Below are 25,492 nucleotides of genomic sequence, written 5' to 3'. Positions count from 1 at the left end.
TGCCTTTAGTCATTCGCCGATCATTTCGCGAAGACCGTATAGGCGATTCATTCGTTTTCTCATGTTTATCCGAAAACACAGAATTTGTTTCGCTAGGTAGGGACTCGGTATGAGAAATAAAACTAATATGAATCAATAAATCAGGCATCGAAAATCGTTTTGTCCATATCAACCTCACATTAACTGCTCCCACCTAATCAATCCTTCGCAGGATTAAATAAGATTGTCGTCAGATGTACCTCATTCTTCGGAGCCGATCAATCATACATCACTCAGCAAACGAACCAACACTATACTGATTCCAAAATATTGAGCCGAATAAAGAAGACGCAATGAATACCATAGCCGCAAAATCTCAAATGAGCTGGAAAAAGACATGGTAACTCAACAGGCAGCATTTTGCATCTATTTTGACGACGTGGATTAGGTTTAGGGATTAGGATTGAATGTAATCTCAAAATCCAAAAAGAGATGAGTTTTCAGTCGATCGATATTTCACTGCGTTGACCACACAATTGTGTTGCAATCGATTAAGAAAACGACGATGCTTGGATTTGGATTGCGCGACCCAGAACACTAATTTCTAGCAAACGAAACAAAAAACCCGACAAATGTCACTTTTCTACCACATTATTGCTCAGTCAACTCATATGTTCCATCGCCTCATTTTCTCCACATATCCTCTCCTCTATCTACTCAAACCCTCTGAGCAGCATTTCCTGAATACCCCGGTTCATTCACGCCCTGATGAGCAACAGGATTCGCAGGATTTGGACCTGCAGCACCCGTTTGCATAGGACCCGTTTGTCCTACATGGCCTGTTTGCCCCGGAGTTTGCATTTCCATCGCTGCGTGGTTTTTGTTGGGGGAGGCCGCACTGTGATGGCCTTCGTCGTGATGAGAGAGGATTTTACCCATGGTAACGGCGAAAGTTATGATGAAGAGAACGCTGGGGTAGTGTTAGCAAGGGTCTGTCACTTCCACCCTCTATCCTGATAAAGTTGCTCTTAGGGAAAAGGGCAAAGAAGAAAAATATAAAAAGAGTTGATCTCACAATTCAATAGCAGCCAACACCGTAGCCGCAATATACACCCCTCTAAAAGTAGAATAGCTAGTGCTAGCTCTCTTTTCCAATCCCGCGCTCAAATCATCTCGCTCTTCCAATTCCAACAGATCGCGTCTACAAAAGTAATATCCACATCCGTAGTAGTTGAATCGGCCACGATAGCGACGCACCTGCACGGCAGAAGTAATCCAAGCGGCGAGCCAGAAAATGACGAGGAAGATATCGAGACAGGCGATGGCCCAGTAGTTGTAGATGCTTGTGAAACGGTGGGTGGAGAGGAGGATGTAGAAGATGATTAGGATTGTTGCGCTGGCCTATATTGGGGAAGTTTTGTTAGTGGTGTCGCGCAGGATTAGAGGAGCGAATTGATAGACCAGAGGGAAAGAAAACATACGACGAAAAGATCCAGAATCGCTCCCGAATACCCAATAAATGTCACCACGAAACCCGCCAACCCTATTATTGCAAGCGCGAGAAGAAGTTGCAAAATTCTCAATGCGCTGAGAAATTTACTAGGTTTCAATACATGACCCGTATGTATATCCTGGTTTTCGGTACCAGGCCGATTAGTACCGTGATTGTTATCCATTATGGAAATGAATTTCGAGATGGAAAATGTGGAAGGTGGGTTGGGAATGATGATGTTGATTCCTTTCCTGATAAGACAAGTAGAGGGAGGAACTCGGGAATGGAAGCCCTTTTTGAGGAATAGAAGAATGTGGCTCGATGGGTGCAAGTGAGACATGAGGATAAAGAATGAAAGGGGTGGCTTAGTGTGGTTCGCTAGGAACAGGCGAGTGGCAATGTTTTCGGAATAAAGAATGAAGAAAATGTGCATCGGGACTTTTGGAAAATTGCTTGCAGCTGGTTTTGCTCAGTAATATTGCGGTCCGTTTGGATAATAGTCGCACCTGAATGCAAATATCATGGTTTCAATTCTAAAATTGGAATTTCAAACGAAAATGACGAATTTGAACTGATTTATCTCATTGCTCAAACTGATTGCAATTGGCCTGCTCTGACGAAAACCTTAGAGATCTAAAAATTGCTGCATCAGAATTCAATGGACATGCAGCGCAAATTCGAGGTCTCAAGCCCTTCTAGGCTCCGTCAATGGACAACTGTCATTTCAACTCCCACGCCAAGCTCTTTTCTCTACATACACAATTATACCCACAACAGATTGGAAAATAAGTGTTTGGGAGAAGTACCTTGTCAGTTATTCGAACTCAATACAACCACTGACTTAACACCCTACCTAGTCTTATTATCAACTCCCATTTTGTATCATAACGTCATCCACTACCTCCCAAAAGCTGTCAACATCCATCACAGCTCCAAACTGGTAACAGCGAGATAGACTACCCAGGCCTCTCTTCAAATTATTCATAGTTTTTGTTCCGACTATTTTCTCGATATCGTCATGATATTTCTCGGCTATCATAAACCATGCCTGAACAGGAGTAATTTCAAAGTCTGAAACAGGTAGTGACTGCGATATGGCATGTAGCCGAGCCAAAGAAACGGAAGAAGAAAACCACGAAACTTCGGAAGTTGATTCATTAAATGCTTCAAGCGGTGCTTGAGCGAAGATTTGTGTTGAGGCCATGAGCTCGTGACCGGATGGATCTCCGGCGGGATCGAAAGGGGGAGGAGTATCTGGTATATGGTGAAAATGGGTGCGACAAGGGTGTTCGAGACTGTAGATATGAAATCAATACATGACCATGTCATCGAACAGGGAGAATGACTTACGCAAGAATAAAATTTATCGCCATAACCGATATGTCAGGTGATGATTTCTGTACTGCATTTGAAGGTACCGACGCTTGACCGGGAAGTGGCGGTAGAGGTTTGGAAAGATCAATTGCCCCATATCCTTTAGTGGAACTGTCGGATGACTCGCTAAGATGAAGGCAGGATGCATTTAGAAACTCATCGAATTGAATATTGATATGAGAACCAGATGAAGTACTTGAATGTGGTAAATTATGATTGTCGGAGAAGTAATTATTGAGTGGATCACTGTCCTGAGTGAGCATATCATTGATATAGCTGGAAAGTCTATCATTTTCTGACTCGTAGTCGACAGTTCTAATGGTAGGTCTTATCTGTTGGGTTACATCGGAGGTAGCAAGACCGCGGAGTGGTTCATATTCTTGTGGAGGAAGCAAATTGATCGGTTGGTCGCCAGGTAGTTTTCTAATTCGTGATTTTAGACTGGACAGATCCTTGATACCTGAAGCTGATAACGTCGATTCTATTGCTCTATTTTCTTTCATCAAGGCCGAACTTTCGTCTTCTGTTGTAGCAATCATCCCCCGAAGACGTATCACATCTTCCTCAAGATGTTTGACATAGTTCTGTTTTCGCTGTCGATGTTCTCTAGGAAAGAATTCAGCAAGGGTAGTGAAAAATAATCACTCTGGGGGCAAATTAACATTTGAGCTCGTCTGACTTGAGCTCGTCTATGTTGTTTTTGAGCTGTGCCAGCTTTTATTTCGCTATTCTCGTCCTTGGCTGCCATATTCAATTAGTTTCGTGAAAAATGATAGCGATGAGGTAGTTATTTCGGAATAGCTCATGCTGAGTGAGTAGTTGTGTCAAGCGCGTAATCTCTCATGTGAAACGAGCAGCTTAAAGTCTTGAAGTAGACATATAAGAGGGGAAAGAAAGCTTATAAAATGAGAACAATGCTAGGTCAACTCACAAGTCTTAATTCTCGTGATATTTGGCATAAATTTGACCTTCTGGGACGAGATCTTATCAACAGATCGGTGCCAAAATGATGCGAAGGATGCATCTTGGGATTCATCTGCCATATTTGGAGCTCATATGTCTTATCCGCCACAATTGATTCCAAAAACTTCGCCTTTTCGTGATCTCCAAGATAAGACAAGTTCAAAGTCCGCGTTCAATTGGCATACAAGTCTGCTCGTATTGCAACGGGCTAGCGTCAGCAGAGACAATGTTTTTCCTAATTGATTTTGACCACCGACGGACATACGGAATAATGTACCTGGAAGTTTGAATTCTGAGATCCAAATTTCTGATACGAGAATGCACGTCAGCCGCATCCTGCGTTTGCGTGTTTGGAATACAAAGTACTCCATCGAGCCTAGTGCCTTGGCTCGGGTTTCTGTGTAGTCACGTGATGATTCCAGTATCTAGACCTAAGCTCTTTGTCATTGCTCCCAAACTCATATACACTTTTACTATTCGTGTAATGCCTGGGGAAACTGGAGGCTATCTTTAGGAACAACTTTTCGCATCAAGTGACCGTTTCACCGACGTTTCTTTCTTCATGTGTCGGTTCATGCTCCATGCAGTCAGCTCACACGTCCATTCTGGTTGGCTCTTTCTGGCTTGTATCGTGAGCGATTCCTTGGGTCACACTCGCTAATGCTCAAGGGCCAATCAGATCTATCTGATAAATTGGCTCCTCCAACATCTCATTCTTCCTGAAGCAATTGAGATCGATTACCTATCATTTAAGGCTTTCGAACTCAGTTCATCGCTCAGTAGCGTGATTGGAATGAAGGCACTGCACCTATTCGGATGGTTACATGCTGAGATTCCGTCAGTCATCAATATCATAGTATTTGGCACTGAAAACTAAAATTCGTTAGCCACTTCTCGAAGTTGAGCGCCTAGAAGCAGTAACGGATATGCACTCTTTTCCAGTTATAGAGACCACGCAAGAGAATAACACGCGAAGGAGGAATGTCAGTTGCGACGTTTCTACTTTCAATACTTATTAGCAGGTCGAATCAACCGATTGGTTATCCGAAAATAAACAAGGCTTGATCTTTCTTTGAAAAGCGCTAAGATCGTGTTTGAAATTCTGACACGTTTGTGGTGACCCAAATCAAGAAAGAAACTCTTCTCTACTCGGCGACGCTTTTTATGAGGCTCAAGATCATAGATAATCGCTGACGAGATGATTTTTTGTGTCACAGCCAGTTCAAACAACAACTTAAGTGTTTTAACGTCAACATCATTTGCTCAAAATCAAACCAATAATTTTTCATGTTCCTGAATAAACCGAACTATTCAAATGAAGTAGTTTTGGAAGCTCTTCGCTCTTCAGCATATTCCTTCAGCTATGAGTTTCTCATATAGTTTGCCCAAATTTGAACAGGCAAGAAAGTTTTATGGTGAAGGCCAATCAGCTTCAAGATGGCTCGAGAGAATTAAGCTTGACATCGCTTCTAGCAACTGTGGTACCATTCCAATTAAAGTTTATTTATGGGCAATATATGTTCTGTTGGGTGGAACTGCAGCAGCCTGGTGTGATTCGGTCCCCGCAATTAAGAGAATCTTGGATAATTACGATATCGCAGATGCTTCAGAGACAGAATGGTTGGAGCGTGAGCTTATCAAACGATTTCCTGGGGATGTCACCAGTACTCCGGTTGGCCGTATAGTTACTAGGCGCCGTTCGTATAGCCTTGATGTGAGAGCAGATTCAGATGCCACGGCATTAAAACTGGGAGAGCTATTCATTGGAGGAAGACCCCGAAGTCGGAATCAGGGGCCAGAGACATGTCAAGCTTCTGAAGGACATCGCGGATTTAGTTACCATGATAATCGGAACCCCAGACGCGAAACGCGGCAGGAAGCGGTTGAACAAAATGTCCTCAACGAGTACCAGTTTTACAACAGACCCAGAGTTGCATCGAGATCACCAGAATATCAAAACGAGCCTCACCGCAGCTCTTCAACTATCAATCGAACGCCACCAGCGCCCAAGAAGTACCACAATGATCGGATGAAGATGCCAACACCTTTAAAGGGCATCTTAAAAAACAAAACAGACCATAACCAACAACCAGTGACCCATTCCCACGACGACAGAGATCGCCCAAGAGATCGTTACACTAGAAACCCTTCTCCCCACCAAAGCAATAGAAATGCTAACCATTACCGGAATGCCGAGATTCCAGAATCCCGTCAACATCCACAAACAAACCCACCAGACTCTGCATATCGTTTTTCAGAATCGAGACCAGTGTATCAGCAATCAAAAACATCCTACCGAGAAACCACAATTGAATCGTCCAAGTCTCAGATACCACGCTGGTCATATATGCCACTCCCTGCCACTAGAATCGTCTCTTATCCGGTCCCGGAGCCGACTCACTTTGAAGATGGTCCACTGCAATATCCGAGACGGGCAGAGCCGAGCTCTGGTGCTTGGAAGACGTCACATTCAGCCTTTGACACACTCGAGCAACGTTTCCATGATTTAAGTCGAACTAGAAGATAAGAGTTCATATCATAGAAGAGTCCCACAGTAGCAATGTGTTTGTTCCATGCGATTGAAGTAGTAATCCTGTTGGAAACTACTCAGACCGGCAAGTGCATCAATTCATACGACAGTTCTTGCGTGCGTGATCCCATGTCCATTTCATTCTCCTGACAGAACTTCAAGCTTACTTAAAGAGTACTGATTGTAGTTTCATGCTGACCTCACTGTTGAGATAGAACCCGCCATACAAAATTTGTGGCTAAATCCTATACCATGAGGAGGTTGACAAGCACGAGCAACACGTGGATGAGAGCAATGCATGGAGAGATACCACAACCATGAGTCTTTGGGGTAAAGCATATCGTTTTCATGGTCCGTAAGAGATTTCAAGATCTTACATATCAATGATTTTGGTGCTAGGAAGACGATCAAGGCGGTGAAATCTTTTGAAGAGAAAGACTTCAAAGGAGAAACGGGAGTATTGAGTGAGAGTTTCATGTATGATGTACTTATGATGGAATAGAAGAAATAGCAAGAGCTATCCTCAATAAACAATGAACAAACCTTATCGAGCGGCGTGAAAATATAACCGAAGTTGAAACTGAAGCTTGCTTGGAGAGAATGTGAAGAATGAAGCCCACCTGCAATCAAAGGACACGAGCTCGCTTCCTCTTTATCTTCATATCCCTTTCACTTCCACTCTCACCGCTAAGCCTATCGCCTTTATATATCTAGAATATCTCTCCCTCCCATCAAAAAACATGTCCTCATGGTCCAGTCGTCTCATCGCCACTTCTCAACCATCGACTTCGAAATCTCAACTAACGGATTCACAGCAAAATCCACCTGACATGTCCCATTCGAATATGGGCCATATTTAACAACAATCTACACCTTGAGTAGGGGCTGTTGCCCCTACCACGATCTAACACCAGCACAAGCCGCTTCACACATTCGAATTACCATTCGAAACCCCACTCTCAGCAGCCGCATGGCAATAGCCATAGGCATCATCAAAGTACCTGAACCACGGTTGTACAATAGTACACCATTTTCAACTATCCAACACAATGACCACGATTTATCTGAATTCGCACCTGATTAGGCTCACTGGAATACGAAATGCGAGGGAGCACCTCGATTTGTAAGTAACTTCTCGTTCTATGATGAGATGACTGGACTTGGACATGTTACTTCTTTATCTTTTTTTTTCAGGCTGAATATCTGGAAACTGTCCAGTGTTGAATTATTATGATTGTGGTCATGTAGTGGAACGAGGAAGTGATGTGTGGTATTTATTCATCAACTCTAAAATAGCGCATCAACGTGTAAGTGGTATCTCGTATTCCGCTCAATTCAACAAAAGCTCGCTAATTGGCAGCTAAAATCTCGGCCGCTCCTTGCGAGGGTAAATCCTGAATGTGTTCATCATGTTTCGCATGTATTTCTGCTTCCTTTTTCCTTCTCTCCTCGTGCTCATGCGCTTTATAACTTGCATATCTCAAGCTTGTCAACACCATGAATGCCATGAACAATATCCCCATGACTGATCTTCGAGTGAGTACCCATCGGAGACCTTCTATCTCGGATTTGGCGTCACTATTGAGCATGACGGTTATTTTGTAGTTAAGTTCTTGGATCTATTTGGCTGTTAGAAACCGCAAGGAGGAGAAAATACAAGAATTACATACTCCAGTTTCCATTGTTCGCTGTTCTTGTCGCACAGTCATTTTGCGATCGTCAAACATTCCTTTTAGATCATCTTTGAGTGTGAGCAACTCCTGAGTGAGCTTTTGATTGAGAATATCGACTTCATGTTGTAGCAATGTCCGTTCTCTGCGCATCTTCTCTTCGCTCGCCTTGCGGTTGTTCTGTATTTCGGATTTCAACTCGGAACATGCTGCACGGAAGAGGTAGATTTCCTATGGGACTAACTGTCAGCAATTGTGCAAAAGTAAAGGCTAGCAGTGAATATATTACTAACATTTTCTACGTCGCTCTTGCTAACCAGACCATCTTTGGCAACATCCAAGTTAATGGCTAGTAATTCCCTCACTGCCTTCATAGAAGTAATACTCTGATCCTTTGTAAAGCCCCCTTCCTGAACCTGCTGTACCAAAGCATATGTGTCGAAATGATGAACATATGGTGGAGTTTGGAGATGCGGTGGTTTTGATGAGTTTTGGGCTTCTGCAGACTCAGGTGGTGGCATATGTAATACTGTTTCCAGCGGCGCCATTTTACCGGTATTTGCAGCAGCTTGTTGACGGGGCGTCAGGGGATCCGGACCTTGAGTGATTTTAGATCTCGATGTAGCTCCGGTATCACCAGCTATAATTGAGGCAGCCTGCGTCTCTTCCGACAGAGGCGCTGCAGAAGAAGGACCCTTTTCTGCTTTCCCTTCATAGTCTTTGGCTTTGTTTGCTTTCTCTGACTCTTTTCCCACTTTTGCATGATTGGGACCCTCTTCTTCCTCTTCCTCGACCTCGACTTCCTTCTCCGGCACAAATATCTTTACATTGCTTTCATTTTCTCCTTCCTTCAAAAAAGGCTCTACAGCTTTTCCATGTCTCTGCACAAAGACATCCCTCCTGTTGTGGGTTGTGCCAAATTGCCTTGGTCGTTGTGTTCGATTTGCTCGTCTGGATTGTATTCGCACTCTAGGCGCAATGGGTTCGCTAGCTCGAATTCCTCTAAACAATGTGGGATATAGAAAAGTCAAGCGCGTTGTAGACATAATTCATATTGGTAAACGTTGAAATTCAATGGAGCTTCTGCTCAACAGATTATCTTTGTATGCCGATGATCCTCCCGTCCACGTGGAATGTGGGATATTCAGCCTTGCTGCAAGGCTAGCGTTCATGTGCACGGGCCTTTGTTGCTATGAAGATTACAATCACTACCGGTTGTCGGACAACAAGACATCTTTGAAAGTCACCCATTATCGAGAGTTCGATACTAGAATTTGCATGTGGTGTTGACTGACTATCTGGATTTGGGATAGTCTGCTGTTCAGTTAGCAGCTGTGCAAACGTGCCATGTGAAATGAATCGTTTCTACTCCCTCACGTTTGGATTTTGCCTTGATTATGTATGAATTCAGCGTTCAACACCAATTTCACTTGGATAACAGTACCCAAAACGTTTTCCATGGTGGGCTCAATGTATTGCCAAGGTCTGACGACCACGGCAAGTTACATCCAGGAAGATAACTTTTGAGGCAGTGGTCAGCTCGCTGTGTCGCCACACCATCATAATAAAACAATATCAATCAGGCTTCAATTATGCATTCCCATTCTCAATCACCCCGTTTAAGAAGACTTTTGATCCCGCCTGCAGAATGCTTGATCCTCTCTCAGCCCTTAGTCTCGCGGCGACTATATTTCAGTTTGTGGACTTTGGTTCAAAGGTCATCTCCACTGCTACCGAGTTGCATCACTCCTCCGAGGGAGCCTTGGCCAACAACCTCGAGCTCTCAACGATTATCTCGGATCTCAGTTCTATCAGCAGTGATTTGAGTGCACGGAGCTCTGCCCAAGGGAAGCATAGCTACAACAAGGACGAGCTAGCGCTTATTGATCTTGCTTCACAATGCAAGGAACTATCAGACAAGCTTTTGCATGACCTTGATGGGTTGAATAACTTGAATATCAAAAAAGCACATACGAAGTGGGCAAGTGCTCGTCAAGCAATGCGAAGCTTGTGGAAGGAAGCTTACATTTCCGAGATCTCGAAACGACTGGATGGTTTTCGAAATCAATTGGTACTTAGACTTGTAGCCCTTTTGGCGTACGCTTCCACGTTCCAGATCGATATCCGTCGGGCATTTTAATAAAAGCTAACTATGCACTGCGTTTTAGTGATAAGCATTCTGCTATGAGTATAGCACTCATAGGATTACAACGTAGCCAAGATCGCACAGAATCAAACATCATGGGTTATCTTTCAGGGTTAAGAGATGATTTATTTACTCTGTCTCAAGATAATCGCAATCATGAACGGACCAAGGCTGTATTATGGAACAAACTATCCCATCATATCGGAAACGGCAATACACTTGCTACTGCGCGAGCAGTCCTTGAGAAATTCAAATACGAAGGAATGGGTCGACGAATCTCCAACGTTGTTGAAGCTCATAACGGCACCTTCGATTGGATATTTGACCCTCAAACGACCGGATTTTTGCAATGGCTCCGTGATGGTAGTGATATATATTGGATCAATGGAAACGCTGGTTCTGGCAAATCTACACTCATGAAGTACTTCGTGGGCAACGATATTGTGAAAACCGCGCTGCTGGATTGGGCTGGCACAAAACCTCTTTTTATGGGCAATTATTTCTTTTGGTATGCTGGGAATGAATTGGAGAAATCTCAAAAAGCCTTCTACTATCTCTACTTTACGACATCTTGGGAAAATGTCCCTCGGTATTGCCAAAACTGTTTCCAGATAGATGGGCATCGCCTCACCACTCAGGTATCAATATGGATGGCTCTTGGTCGCGAAATGAGCTTCTTGACGCATTAGAAAAACTTACCAAGAAACAGTTATGGCCAGGCAGGTTTGCTTCCTTCATTGATGGTGTGGATGAGTACATGGGAGATCCGGCAGAGATTGCACGCCTTTTGAAAGCATTTGCAACATCCGCAGATGTTAAACTTATCGTCTCGAGTCGCCCTTGGATCGAAATCGAGACGTTCATTGACCCAATTCCTGGCCAATCGCTGCCCTTACAATACTTTACCCGAGCTGACATTCAACGTTATACTTGTGACTTAATCACCAACCATCCTGATTTTCGCATCATAAAAATAGACAAATGTTATTGGAATCTTATCGAGCAAATATCCAGCAAATCTAGTGGTGTTTTTCTCTGGGTTGTCCTAGCTGTCAGGGAGATACTGAAAGGGTTGACAAATCAAGATACAATTTCTGAACTGGAAGCTAGATTGGAAGATATTCCACCTGGGCTAGAAGAAGTCTTTGATCGAATACTCAATACCATCGAGAAATGTTATCGCCATCAAACATCACAAATTATTCAAATGTGTCTAAGCTCTCCAACCAAAGGAATGTGGCCGGTCATAACCTTTGCATTTTTAGATGAGGAAAAGAATAATCCTGACTATGCATTACTCGCAAAGTTGAACCCATGGCCAGTAGATCACTACAACAGAGAGCAATATATCACAAGAAAACGAGTTATAGCTCGATGTCGTGACTTCATGGATTTCACTGGCTGCTGGACCTGCTCACCATTGCCTCATGTTTTTACTATGTTTCTGCACAGAACGGTGGAGGAATTCTTTCTGCGGCCTGCCATGCAAAAGCTTTTGTTGGAGTGGACAAAACATCCATTTAATCCTCATTTATCACTGTGTCGCTCATTTATCATGCATTTAAAAGTCTTCCCGCCGGCCGCAGAAACTACATTACACTCGGCACACCCTAGTAATTGTGATATTCATCTAACGTCAATAATATCGAGCTTTTTACGTCATGTCAAGAAGCAGGATCTTTGCTATAATACAACGTTATCAGCACTGATCGAAGAGGTTGATCAAATCGTGACTTGTCGGTCCAGCAGCAACGATTTCAAGACTTTATTGATGATGGGTTACCAAAGACGCTGGAAACGGGGCTGGATTCTGGCTTTGTGCGTGCGGCACCGCATCCTTGAATATGCTCGGCAGAAGCTCCAAGAGAACTCGACTTTGGCAAACAACATTGACGGGTGCTATCCCCTCCATATCGCCTTGAGTCGAAATACCATCTCAAGTTTTAACGATCCATATGACGCAGATGATATGGTGACAATGGTCAAGGTACCTTTGGAAGCCGGAGCTGATCCGAATCAACCTTCTATAATGCCGTTCGACCCCATGCGAGACACGACTCTTGATCCACTGTCTCAGATGGAGAAAACCCTAATCAACGGAACATGGGCTGCATTTATACAACTCTGGTTTGAGGAACAAATTGAGTTTGGAATTCATGTTAGTGGCAAGATTCGGACTGAAATATTTAGATTGCTACTTAATTATGGCGCTGACCTTTCGGTTAAAATTATTGTTCGGCAAGAAGAGAGGGGCGTGACAAAATCACTTATGCACTACAGCCTATCTGAATATCTTGAGAAAGCACTTCCCGATTCAGCTGAATGCTACAGCCTCCTTCTCGAACGAATAAAGGAAAATAAATCAAGAAATAAAAGGTGCGAAATGCCGAGGTGGCAGACTAATCTACTGCGTGCTTTGGGGTACATATCAGGGGCCGAGACTGAGATACTAGATCTGATTTTGATGAACCTTGTCGTTATTTGTCTGGAACTACTACAAAGATATGTCTAAAGATTTGGGTCATTTTTAGCAAACAGATAGGGGAAATAGTCACGCGGTTGTCCTGGTGTTATTTGAAACTTGTTTTATAGTCCGGCTATTTGGTGCCGACGTACTTTTTATCCTGTATCATGAAAATCACACAAGACTTTTCGAAGCACCGAAGTGCTCACATCCTCACTTCCAGTTCTACTGAGGCCGATTTGAATCATTTGGCCAAAACCCCAAAAATAGATTTTCGCTTAAACTAAAAACATATTTAGAATTTAATAACATACTTTTATATAAAAAAAAGTATTTAATTCAATATATAACTTTAAAAGAATTGATAAAATAAAAAGAAAAGAGATCTTTTTATTAATTAAAGTTTAAGGAATCGATTGATATATTTCTTTTTGAATTATCTCAAAAATTGAAATTTATATTCAATTTTGAAATATTCTAATAAATTTAAATAATAATTAATTTTCAGAATTGAATCTTTTATTCTTTAAATATTATTTTATTAAATATAAATTTCAATTTTTAAAATAATTCAAAAAGAAATATATCAATCGATTTTTTGAGCTTTAATTAATAAAAAGATCTTTTTTCTTTTTATTTTGTTAATTCCTTTAAGGTTATATACTAAATTTAAGAAATTCTATATTATTAAAAAGATTAGTTGAGGTTTGATTAGTTATAATATTTAATATTTAAGGTATTAGTATAAAACAGATGTTATTAGAGTAATTAAAATTATAATATATTAAGAATCAATTTTAAATTTTGAAATAATTCAAAAGCAATTTTATTAATTGATTTCTTAAGCTTTAATTAATAATTATATTACTTTTCTTTTTATTTTATTAATTTTTTTAGAGTTGTATATTGAATTAAATTGTTGTTTTCTTTTAATATTATAAAAACTAACTAAAACTATATTAGTTATATAATTCAAATAAGATAAATTTGAGATAAAGAATTCTTATTAAGCTTGTTCGCTTATTTTTAAGTGGTTTATATATTATAAGGAAAACTAATTGAAAATAGATTTCAAATATTAATATACTTTTTATAGAAAGTTTCGAAATAAATTTGAAAAATAAATAAATAAAGTTAACTCTAAGGGCTATTCAATAGTATAATTTATATTATAAAAAATCTCTAATAATATTAAATTCTATTTCTCTATATAAGATTTCTATAAACACATTATATAGATTCTAAAATTTCTTTTTTCATTAGGCGAAAATCTATTTTTGAGGTTTTGATCAAATAATTCAAATCGGCCTCGGTAGTTCGCTACTTTTTCCGTGATTTAGCCAATAAATCAATATTCCTATAACCCTACGGATTTCGTTCCCCTACAACATATCAACCTTAATACATTCATGATATCTCCTACTAGTCTTTTTCGTTCCCTGTAATTAGAAGATTGTTATCAACTCCCCAAATCTGATTTACAATATTAATACCAAATAAGAAATAAGAAAACCCTCCCAGGTTACGTCAATTACTGAAAGGATAAAGTGGAATGTAATATATATATAGGTATCTCCATAACAATCCCGACATTTATTTCATCTCTTTTTATGATTTTCAACTCTTCCCACGATTTCGACAACCATCACACTTAATTACTTTCACATAAGTGTAAAGATATAAAAATTTACATATACTACATACTAGGTGCTTTTCTCCTCCTCAGAATCTCCCAATCTTATCATCTCATACACACACTCCAAAACCCTAATCCAAACCCATCAGTAATCAGTTTCCACCCTATCCCCACACCCTACAGACAAAAAAGCGTGACGAATTAGCTATTTCAGTAGTATCCATACACACACTCTCTTCACCATCTACCTTACTATAAAAAACCCATTATCCCAAAATATCTAATACCGACTAGAGTACAAGTACACCAGGAGATCACGAGTACCTTTTACTGTAGATAAATAAATACATAGATATATCATCCCACTACTCATACATTCCCTTCCATTTACGAATCTCGCCACCCACACCTATCCACCTATTTCCCTCCTCAAAACTCTCCACCCAATAGATCTAGAAATATATAGATATATGAAACGTACCCGCAGTCGTCACGGTACTACGATATAATATGATCTGTTATCCGAAAGTCTACTCGCTACTTATCACTACTACTTCCCTATACAATCTAGGTACTCACTGCTATACAACGTATATTTCTCTCACTGATGAAGATGTAAGAGCTTACATCCCCGGATTCTCATTATAGCATACTTCACACTTCATACTTTATATGAATCATTAAATACCGATATCAATTATCGCACAATTCTCAACTTAATCCAATCCAATCCAATCCAACATAAATCCCACTCCCCCCTTCTCTTTCCATCCACCAATCCCTTTATTCTTCATTCTTTATCCTTTATCCTTCATCCTTCATCCTTCCTTTATTCCACCACAACACAGAGCAATGCTCATTGCTTTGTTCCAACGATCTAGTAAGATCTTACCTATCTGATGCTTAATCACTACTCAGCAATCTAATCTAACCATCCACCAGATCCAATCCAATCCAATCTAACCTAAACATCCTCCCTCCCTCTCTCCCACTTTCATTCCCAACAACAAAGAACAGATAGTCAGTTACCTATCTAAACAATATCGGGATATCGATCATGTGATTGAAGGATATTATATCTTCTTCATATGGTAGGTAGGTAGGTAGATACCTAGTACTAGCATGCTTCTTGTAATTCGATTTTTACTTTTAATTTTAATTTTAATAATGAAGAATGATTATAATCGTGATTATAATACAGACAAGTTGATACCGAAAAATGAAAATAGCAGCGGCAACAGCAACAGCAAAAACAAGGAAAGAACAGGATAAAACAAGACAAGATGAACAAAAACTGAAAATGAAAGCATTGTTTTCCACAGCACAGCACAGTATCAAAACAACATCATAATCAGCACTATAAATTCCCTCTCCCATCCCATGTATCCCATTTTTCTCCAGGCACTTGCTATCTACTTACTTACTCACTTACAACCAGCTTTCCATCTTAGACTTTCTCCTCGAAATCCAAGCCAAAAAGCCATAAGTAAATCAAGCAGCAAAACCCAAACCCAAACTAACAACTTCAACATGCAGTACCCCTCCCAAAACGAGCGTCTCGCATCGCGAAGACGAAGTTTCGACAGCAGCATCAGCAGACCAACCATCGTTCCTCCCCCGAGAATTCGCTCGAATTCCCTCTCTTCCCCCTCTCCCTCTCCCTTCCCCTTCCCCACCCAAGCCAGACGTTCCCGCCTCAGCGCCCATCAGCGCAACATCAACTCGAACGAATATCAAAGACAACGACTCCTCGACTTCCGCACTCAGACAGGCCTCACCGAGTCCCAATCGCAGAGACGACGAAACGAGGAGCTCCAGGCCGTCCGTGCTCGGAGACGACGAAACGAGGCACTCGACGCTCAAACTCAGAACGACCAGGCGGTTCAGATCCAGGTGATGCAGGCGGAGGCGGAGAGGCTGCTCGTGGAGATCGAGGAGAAGAAGAAGAAGTTGCAGGAGTTGAAGGATCGGGTGGAGGCGGAGAAGAACGAGAAGAAGAGGAAGACTTCGGAGTAGGTGGATGAGAGCGAGAGAGCGAGAGGAGGGCAGTTGATCCGAGTATTTCTTTTGTAGCTTCTTTTCTTTTCTTTTCTTTCCGACGGACTCAGGTAAGTCAGTCTTCTCCTATGTATTGAAGATCCTCAAGCGCCCCTTTTTTCTATAAAAAAAAAAAAAAAAAAAAAAAAAAAAAAAAATATCTATCTATGAATTTTGGTAATCTATGACCCAGGAATGAACGTGACTATCAACTTACAATGAAATTCTAAGCCTTTTGAAGAACTTGTGATATCAATTTTCACTCTAAAAAACACTGGTTAGTATGTAATCCAACTGTATATGTATGTACTTTTCCAATCCTGACCTTGAGGTTCTCCTCACATTCCTCCCTATCTCTGTAAATAATTTTGAATTCCAAAAGATTCTTATCCGTATCAAAACAAAACCGGAATCGATCCTCCAACATTCGAGTCCTGACTGCCACTACGTTTCCGCTGAGATCTGATTTCCGCCAAGGCCGCCTGATTAACTGCACTCTTAGTGTAGATATCCACCGCACAACTAACTTCTACAAAATCTTCCATTTCTTCACTAACGGTCTTGAGTTTTTCTTTAACAGATGCTATCCCTTCATACCCGACAATATGTCTTGCTGGAGGATTCTCGTGACCTCCTATCGCCGTCAAAGCATGAACAGTTTCCATGACCAACTTATCTCTCGATTCGCTCGGTAAATTAGGAAATCTCGACTCAATCGTACTTTTCCCAGTTTGTGGTTCCATCCGCGTATCCGGATGTGAATTTAACACGTGCGTTAAAACTTCCCTCAACTGTGGAGCCGGATTGTTCTGAGGTTCATACTGTGGTAATTGTGGAGCGAAAGTAATTTTGTTTGTGAGTAGGGGGATTTCTTTATTCGGTTGAACGATGGTCAATTTTATATTGAATGGAGCAATCTCATATGTCAGCGCGTCACAAAATCCTTCCAAAGCCCATGTCGCAGCACAATACATGGACATTCCCGGTGTGCCTATGTGTCCAGTAATGCCAGTAAGAATGAGGATATGACCATCGCGTTTCTGTCGAAGATGAGGGAGAGCGGATTTGACAAAATTGATCTGACTGAAGTAGATGGCTTCGAATTGATCCCGAACGAGACTTTGAGTAGCTGGATTTGTCGAAAGTTCTTCCACCGTACCAACAACAGCTATACGCGTATCAGCATAGCCTCGAAATGAATACTTCATCACAACATACCTTCTGATGAAGAACACAACAAAATATCTATACGACCGAATACTTTGATGGCCTCGGCAATAGCTGCCAAACATTGTGATTTGGCCCTATCAATAATTCAGCATAAACTCATCCCACGTTACGACAACGGAATATCCAATAACCTTCCATCAACCCTAATCCCTCGAATCCTATCTTTCCAACCCTCACACTGCTTTTTACTACTATTGCAATCATTAATGAGTTCCTTGAACTCTACACATCGCTCATCATCCTCGATTTCACTCGGCGGTAGCCCAGCAGCTACATAATCGCCATGTTTGAGGAGAAGCCTAATCAATCGAACAGACAATGGAGATAAAGCGGAAGTTAAGAACCAAACTCGAGGTGAATTATGTGTAGCTGTTATTTCTTAGTACGGGAACATCTGTAAGCAATGAATGGCAATACACACGAAATGATGCAACGGGGATTTTCAAAGGATTGTTTGAAGGGCCAGCTTCTGAATTTTTTCGTTCCATGGTCAGATGGGAGCGATATCGAAAATAGATAATATCTAAAAGTAATCGCGAATTATCACAATCGAAAGGTGCCACCGCTTTGATTGATGAGCTATGAGTGAGCTGGAGGTTTGAAGTGGTTGAGGAAATCACATGGATGAGGAGATGTACTCAGATCACGTGAAGCGTTCTTCTGACTCCACCACTCTACGTAAACCGAAAAAAGCGGCGGAAATTCACCACCATTCAAAAGAACTTCAACGACTAAAACTCGTCTCAATATAATATTAAATAAGAAAAAAATTAAAAACAATACAAAAAAGACTTAAATTTTCATTTACTTTTTTCAAATTTCAATATTCAATTTAAAATGAATATATAATCTATTAAAAAAGATCTTTAAAGGGTATTTAATCTCCGCCGCTTTTTTCGTTTAGAGTAAGGGTAGCCTCCCAAAATTCACGCCAATTCAACTGAGAAACTGAGAAAATCTGGGGTAAAGCTACACCATCTCCCCTCTCTCAACTCACTCAACTTACTCAAACTATAACTTTCCCATCTCCTAAATCTCTCAAATTTTCTAGATTTTTTAAATCTCCTAAATCTCTCAAATTTTCTAAATTTTTTAAATCTCCTAAATCTCTCAAATCTCTCAAATCTTTCAAATCTCCTAAATTTTTCAAATCTCCTAAATCTCTCAAATCTCTCAAATTTTTCAATCTTTCAAATTTCTCAAATCTTTTAAATCTCTTAATTCTTATAATCCTTATAATTTATTTAAACTATAATTTTTCTATTTTCTAAATCTTTCAAATCTTTCAAATTTCTCAAATCTTTTAAATCTCTTAATCCTTATAATTCTTATAATTTATTTAAACTATAATTTTTCTATTTTCTAAATCTTTCAAATCTTTCAAATCTTTCAAATCTTTCAAATCTTTCAAATCTCCCAATCTTCCAAATCTCTTAAATCTCTCAAATCTCTCAAATCTCTCAAATCTCTCAAATCTCTCAAATCTCTCAATCTCTCAAATCTCTCAAATCTCTTAAATCTCTCAAATCTTTCAAATCTCTTAAATCTCTTAAATCTCTTAAATCTCTTAAATCTCTTAAATCTCTCAAATCTCTCAAATCTCTCAAATCTTTCAAATCTTTCAAATCTTTCAAATCTTTCAAATCTTTCAAATCTTTCAAATCTTTCAAATCTTTCAAATCTTTCAAATCTTTCAAATCTTTCAAATCTTTCAAATCTTTCAAATCTTTCAAATCTTTCAAATCTTTCAAATCTTTCAAATCTTCCAAATCTTCCAAATCTCCCAAATCTCCCAAATCTCTTAAATCTCTCAAATCTTTCAAATCTTTCAAATCTCCCAAATCTCCCAAATCTCTTAAATCTCTTAAATCTCTTAAATCTCTTAAATCTCTTAAATCTCTTAAATCTCTTAAATCTCTTAAATCTCTTAAATCTTTCAAATCTCCCAACCCTCACAACCCTCACAACCCTCACAACCCTCACAACCCTCACAACCCTCACAACCCTCACAACCCTCACATCTCCCATAATGCATTCGAAATCTACCTACTTCTTTACCTTACACCTTCCTTACACCCCCCTACCTATATACCTTACACCTACCTTACACCCACCTACCTACCATACACCTACCTACCTTACACCTACCTACCCACCCATCCTTACAGAACAATTTCTCACTTACAAAAATAACTTTACAAGTAATCACAAGTAATCACAAACAAACACAATCACAATCACAATCACAATCACAATCACAATCACAATCACAATCACAATCAACAATCACAATCACAATCAACAATCACAATCAACAAAGAACAAGTTCCAAGCTTCTGAGAGGAAAACAATATCAAAATAAAACAAAACTATTCTATTCTGTAAACCCTTTCCTTTCTTTGAATTCGAGACGAACGACAAGAATAATAGCAAGCCAGATTATAAAGAATCTGATCCAGCAAACCAACAAATAGACACCACTACTTTCTCTTCCGCGTCCTTTTCTTATTTTCTATCTTCCGATTTAAAAACTCATACCTCGAAAAAAGCAGTTTGCGAAAATGCAGAGCCCATGCTCACCAACTTTGAATCAAGTAAAAAATGATAATTGATGACACCATCAAACTACCTAGGCATTACAAAGATGTAGAGAACCCCGTTTACCACAAGGCGTAAAACAAGATGCAGGGCTGAGTTCTATATCCACCCGTTACCGGCAACGACAGTCATGCATGTGCATAATCCCATCTCTTTGATTGTATGCATAGACGTCTATAAGAAGTATGCTGCAAGACCACCAGCAATGGCAGCAAAACTCAAACCAATAGTGGCAGCACCTGCTGTGACTTGAGTTGGTTTGGCAGCACCCACAGTACTACTAACATTATTTACAGACCCAGGACCTGAGGGTGGATTGACACCATTGGCTATCGTTGCAGATCCAAGACCTAAGGATGGATTTGTGACATTCGTAACGGTAGTAGATGCCGAACCCAATGGCGAATTTGTGCCGTTGATACTGGTACCGATTCTAGTACCTGAGATAGTAGTATTGCCAGTTCTAGTGGCTGTACTGGTATTAGTTCTAGTACCAGTGCTCGAGCCAGTGCCGGGTGATCTGCCAGGAGATAAACTAGGCTTGGCGACCGTTTGATCGTAATAGTCACAAGTATTGTTTGGCGCCAGAGGACATGTATTATCGGTACAAATTGATTGCAACTGTCGTCCTTGTTTGGGAACAATAGTCGTTGGTGGTAGGCAACGGTATCCAAATGATTCTTGGAGTGAGTAGCCGATGGTCATAAGATCCGAGTCAGAAACACCAAAGGATGCAGCGGATAATGCAACTTGTTCGATGAAGTAATTGACTTCAGCGTCAGAAAGATACATGAACCTATCAACGTTGTCAGAAATTTGCCATGGTTGATGTCATAAACTCGGGTACAAAAGATGAGAATATTGTGATCAAGTTGACATACTTATGAACATTATACTGAGATGCAGAACCAGAATATCTCGGGAAATCAGCACCACCTTGTTTGGAACATGAAAGTAATACACCGAAGTACTGGTAGAGATGGGTCATGAGTGAACTATTATGATTAGTAATGTTTCGTATCATTTGTCAAGGAAGCTCACTATTGATTGGTTGTATCGGAATTGGCAGGCTGGTAATTACGAAGACTATCTGCTCCTCCACCATCGAGAAAGTTGACAGATAATGGTTTGTTCCCTCCATTGGTAGAGACGAGTCCACCGTTGAAGTATGGCAACAGACTGACTTTGATACCATTGTAAGTTCCATTGGTAAGCATACCAGGGACATTGACACTAGAGGCTGATTGATCTCCTGCAAGAGATTGATGAGTGAAGAACATTGCACGAGTTCACATGGGGACTTACCAATATTACCAATGAGAGCCCTGTTGACCACATGGACCAATAATTTCTTTTGATTGTAAGAAGTATTGTCCTTAAACAAAGCAGCAGTGTAATAATCACAAATACTAGTGCCTGCCTGTCGTTGGGCAACAGCCGTAACAACAAGGCTCAGAGCCGCCACAGCAAGAGACTCAAAATGCATGATAGATGAAACTAGGAAGTTTCAAATAGTGATCTTCAGATGATAACGCGGGAAGAATGATCGAGTTTCAATTTAACCAAAATTGATAGAGCAAAAGTAATCAAGCAATAAAGCCAGCTGAATGTGAGGATGATGTTGGTGATGAAGAGAAAAGAATTGGATTGGGAGAAGAGAAACGGGATTATGAATGGGGATGTAAACAGACTGGGTGGAGAAGAAGACTTCGTTCTTTCCATGATGTTTTATCCGCGAATTAGGAAGCAACGCTACTGAAATGAGCAGTTACTGACTTGCTATTAAGCAGCGAAGCATGAATTCAGCCAAGGTATGAGGCCAAGAATTGGCCCGAAGAATTGAAGCAGCTCTCTGTCGACAATTTATTAGCATAATAGGTATGTTATCTCTTACTAAAGATGAAATGTCTTTCAAAGACGGCAGTTAAAATCTCAAACCTTTCTTCAATAGCCAGTGCAATAATGTAGGTGCTTGAGAGAACAATCCCAAGCGCCTACTCCAGTGTCTCCTGAATTGTCGACACCTGAGATATGCAGAAGAGTCTTCCAATGTCAGAAAGGCGATTGATTTGATTTTCTGTATTGATTGAATGTATTGGGGAAACGCATTCTCCTTTCCCATATACATCTCAACTCAAATCCTGGGATGATATAAGTCGACAACGATTTTCATCTCAACAAATTGACATCATTGTCAGTAGAAGCTCTAAAACATCCAGAATCGGTATTACTTTACTCCCAGAATGTCCAAGTTCTTTTTATGACTTTAGAAATACAGATTGCAAGAAAAAACGATCTGTTCGTGCGCCTAAAGATGCATCTCCCTGATAGTGGCAATGATTGTGGGAATTTCAGAGAACACAAAATAACAGTAGAGAATGGTAGAGATGAAATAGCATCGGCCTAAGAAATCGCCAAAGCGACACTTGAGTTGCCAGGAAGTGTCCAGAATTGCAGTTCGTAAAAATGCCATTCTTAATTGAGGTCTCTGGATAGGTATATAAACAAATATTGCTGCTCAAGGAGTAGTGTTGATTTGAGAGAAAGATGATTGATGTAGAGTCAAAGACTGTACCGTACTGGCATGAAGTAGGATTGCTTTGCTTTCCCTCAGAGAATGTCTGATACTAAGGAGCGTTACAATCCCACGATGATTCCCAAGTCGTAGATAAATTTCTCAAAGATATGGCTTCCCCTCTCGTACTGAGACTATACGATGCTTACCTGGACGACTCTAATGCCTCAAGCACATATCATTTTGGATATGTGTCAACGTGCAGATTGACGACAGCGAGTAAGAAGCAATAGCTAGGTACCATTCTGTACTCGAAGTGTCCTATGCATCATCAACGCACAAAAGCCCAAGTGACGCACATCTCACATCTATCTCACACACAGCTAAGCTGCTACACCGACCTACCTACAAAGAGAACATTGGAATCCCAATAACACACGTACCCACCACACTTCCACCATCCACCATCCACCATTTATCATCCAGCATTCAGCAACCCAAAGATCAGCCCTGTGAATCCCCAATTGAATCCAATTTCGTATTGCGTGGAACAAATAAACTCACGGGTTGGATTGGATTTATTGTCCTGTGTCAAGAATGATTCGAGATCTTGTCACATCACGTCGCATGACATCGGTGTGTAGGTGTACTCACTCAAGTGTACTCACTCACTCAATGTATGTATGTATGACGAAGTTTCAGCTCGTCATCTCGTTCGTCATCGATCTCACGATCAAGATGTGGTATGTGGGATGTGGTATTTGTTGTATACTTGTAGACTTTGGAATTATAATCGGTGATTACTTGGTGGCTGGAAAGGGATTAGTAATATTTGAATTGATATTCGGTGATGTAGGTATTTAAACTAAATGCCCAATGTCTAAATGCCCAATGTATTGTGAAAAAGACTCTTAAATATTGTGAACATGTATTGTATGGGCATTTATCGTACCTAGGTATTATTAGTATATCTTTCACCGTTTGACAGACACCGCATTTATGCATTGATGACATAAGGAATGATGGATTCAAATGATGATAGTTTCGGTGTATCTTTTGGTGGGTACGGTAGATAGAACATGATTCTAGAAGGCTTCTTGATAGGAGTGGAAAGTCAGGGTGAGTGAGATGTGTGCAGGAGCGCTCGTGGTATTGGAGATGGGATTATGGAGTATGGAGTAGGGAGTATGGAGTATGATAGAAGATAGAGGGAGTATGGAATATGGAATATGGAATATGGAATATGGGATATGGGATATGGGATATGGGATATGGACTATGGACTTTGGTTGACTGGACTGGACTCTAAATGGTATGAACTGGACTCTGGTGGATTGTGGAGAGAGATCTCCCGGAATCCTTATCGGTTGATGGATGGATGGATGGATGGATGGATGGGTGACTCTGCTGATACACCTAGTCTCCCGGTCTCCCGGTATATCTACAGTACCGACATATGATATACGATATACCATCTGATATACATACCTATCTACCCATCTACCTACCTACTCGTCAATAGTTGATTCATAAAAACGAAGTATATCCTCAAGTAAAAAATCAAAAATCAAAAGAAACAAAAATCAAAACCCCAAAACCTTCCACTCGTATATCTGAAATGGATGGTCGAATGTCTAATAATAATTTGAAGAAAGACCGGTACACCATAATATCTTATCCACATCTGTCAAATCCCCCCAGCCACTTTCAATCTTTTCTCCATGTTCCACCCATGCATCGATGGACCTCCAGGGCGACTAGTCTCTAGTAACGAAATATGAACGAGGGGCGGAAATTGGAGATGCATTTTAGATCAAAAAGCAAAAAAAAGGTCCCATGAAAATCGGATCGACCATATCCAGATTAAATTGAAGGTTAGTGGTAGGATTAGCGTCGAAGTATTAATTTCATAATTTCATAGTTTTATATTTTATCAATTTTATCAATTTTATCAATTTTATCAATTTTATCAATTTTATCAATTTTATCAATTTTATCAATTTTATCAATTTTATCAATTTTATCAATTTTATCAATTTTATTAATTTTATATTTTACCAATTTTTACTAATCTTACTCAATCTTGAGCCAATCTCTCCTAAACACATACAATACGATCAATCAATCGTCAATTTTCGATCCTCTTTTCAACTACTTCCATCATTTCTTTTTCCTATTCACTCATTATTATTTACCATTTACCATTCATCATTCACCATTCACCACTTACCATCCTCTCTCTAATTCAACTCGTCTCCATTGTCTCCTCTTTATTCCTTGCACCTACATTAAATTCACCCTACCCTCCATCGTACCTATCAATCATTCCATATGCTCTCACCACCAATCTATGATACTCGTTACACTCTCTATCGTATTCCTTGAAACTTTCCGCTTTCCGAGAGCTCCATCCCCATCCATCTCCATCCATCTCCATTCGTTCCCATAGAACAATTGAAAGGGGGAAAAAGAAGCAGAAAAAGAAGAAAAAGCAAAACTCAAAACTTCCAAGAACCAAGAATTCTCCACATCAAGAAAGAACGAGATCACAGAATCAAGAACATCGTCTCGTCTAGTCCCTTCTGCAAGGTGCGGTGTTCAAGACAACTTGTGGACAACGACCCACCCTAAAGAAAATCATGCAAGCAACCGCCTTGAACGACGAACTACGAAGCCTGTAACAGGGCGTCACTCGAAACAGCTTGCATTACCTTTCACCTTCTCTTTATCCCCAAGACTATTATGTTTCAACCTTGCTTATGCTGCTAGACCATCACTCTTTTAAGGTCTCTTGTGAGCAATGCGCCTGCGATTTCCTCATTAAATTAATACACCTCTAATCAGAAAACATAATCAAA

The 25,492-nt window shown here is 40.3% G+C and overlaps 9 protein-coding genes across 9 annotated transcripts; 3 read left to right on the top strand and 6 right to left on the bottom strand.

Annotated features, from left to right (window-relative positions):
- Positions 1-696: 696 nt before the first annotated feature.
- On the bottom strand, positions 697-1,655 carry EAE98_006640 (uncharacterized protein; the record flags this gene model as incomplete). Its single annotated transcript, XM_038954263.1, has 3 exons — positions 697-949; positions 1,055-1,380; positions 1,461-1,655. 3 exons carry the CDS (start codon positions 1,653-1,655, stop codon positions 697-699), a joined length of 774 nt encoding a protein of 257 aa, XP_038809508.1.
- Positions 1,656-2,336: 681 nt separating this feature from the next.
- On the bottom strand, positions 2,337-4,227 carry EAE98_006639 (uncharacterized protein; the record flags this gene model as incomplete). Its single annotated transcript, XM_038954262.1, has 4 exons — positions 3,777-4,227; positions 3,508-3,586; positions 2,822-3,451; positions 2,337-2,766 (listed from the first exon to the last, which is right to left on the bottom strand). Exons 1-4 carry the CDS (start codon positions 3,886-3,888, stop codon positions 2,337-2,339), a joined length of 1,251 nt encoding a protein of 416 aa, XP_038809507.1. The 5' UTR covers positions 3,889-4,227.
- Positions 4,228-5,171: 944 nt separating this feature from the next.
- On the top strand, positions 5,172-6,335 carry EAE98_006638 (uncharacterized protein; the record flags this gene model as incomplete). The annotated part of the gene is made up of 1 exon (XM_038954261.1): positions 5,172-6,335. The coding sequence occupies one exon, from the start codon at positions 5,172-5,174 to the stop codon at positions 6,333-6,335; it is 1,164 nt and encodes a 387-aa protein (XP_038809506.1).
- A 1,352-nt stretch (positions 6,336-7,687) lies between these two features.
- On the bottom strand, positions 7,688-9,054 carry EAE98_006637 (uncharacterized protein; the record flags this gene model as incomplete). Its single annotated transcript, XM_038954260.1, has 3 exons — positions 7,688-7,957; positions 8,009-8,239; positions 8,302-9,054. The coding sequence occupies 3 exons, from the start codon at positions 9,052-9,054 to the stop codon at positions 7,688-7,690; spliced, it is 1,254 nt and encodes a 417-aa protein (XP_038809505.1).
- A 216-nt stretch (positions 9,055-9,270) lies between these two features.
- On the top strand, positions 9,271-12,666 carry EAE98_006636 (uncharacterized protein; the record flags this gene model as incomplete). The annotated part of the gene is made up of 3 exons (XM_038954259.1): positions 9,271-10,105; positions 10,177-10,743; positions 10,770-12,666. Exons 1-3 carry the CDS (start codon positions 9,657-9,659, stop codon positions 12,664-12,666), a joined length of 2,913 nt encoding a protein of 970 aa, XP_038809504.1. The 5' UTR covers positions 9,271-9,656.
- Positions 12,667-15,784: 3,118 nt separating this feature from the next.
- On the top strand, positions 15,785-16,270 carry EAE98_006635 (uncharacterized protein; the record flags this gene model as incomplete). Its single annotated transcript, XM_038954258.1, has 1 exon — positions 15,785-16,270. The coding sequence occupies one exon, from the start codon at positions 15,785-15,787 to the stop codon at positions 16,268-16,270; it is 486 nt and encodes a 161-aa protein (XP_038809503.1).
- Positions 16,271-16,686: 416 nt separating this feature from the next.
- EAE98_006634 (uncharacterized protein) lies at positions 16,687-18,009 on the bottom strand (the record flags this gene model as incomplete). The annotated part of the gene is made up of 4 exons (XM_038954257.1): positions 16,687-17,459; positions 17,510-17,595; positions 17,653-17,890; positions 17,943-18,009. The coding sequence occupies 4 exons, from the start codon at positions 18,007-18,009 to the stop codon at positions 16,687-16,689; spliced, it is 1,164 nt and encodes a 387-aa protein (XP_038809502.1).
- Positions 18,010-19,008: 999 nt separating this feature from the next.
- On the bottom strand, positions 19,009-19,681 carry EAE98_006633 (uncharacterized protein; the record flags this gene model as incomplete). The annotated part of the gene is made up of 2 exons (XM_038954256.1): positions 19,009-19,438; positions 19,674-19,681. 2 exons carry the CDS (start codon positions 19,679-19,681, stop codon positions 19,009-19,011), a joined length of 438 nt encoding a protein of 145 aa, XP_038809501.1.
- A 612-nt stretch (positions 19,682-20,293) lies between these two features.
- On the bottom strand, positions 20,294-21,605 carry EAE98_006632 (uncharacterized protein; the record flags this gene model as incomplete). Its single annotated transcript, XM_038954255.1, has 4 exons — positions 20,294-20,915; positions 21,001-21,114; positions 21,161-21,371; positions 21,425-21,605. 4 exons carry the CDS (start codon positions 21,603-21,605, stop codon positions 20,294-20,296), a joined length of 1,128 nt encoding a protein of 375 aa, XP_038809500.1.
- Between the last annotated feature and the right edge of the window lie 3,887 nt (positions 21,606-25,492).

This window comes from Botrytis deweyae (genome assembly GCF_014898535.1).
Source record: "Botrytis deweyae strain B1 chromosome Unknown BDEW_014, whole genome shotgun sequence".
Classification (NCBI taxonomy): domain Eukaryota; kingdom Fungi; phylum Ascomycota; class Leotiomycetes; order Helotiales; family Sclerotiniaceae; genus Botrytis; species Botrytis deweyae.
Note: the sequence above shows the minus strand (reverse complement) of the source record. Positions and strands in the feature narration are given on the sequence as shown.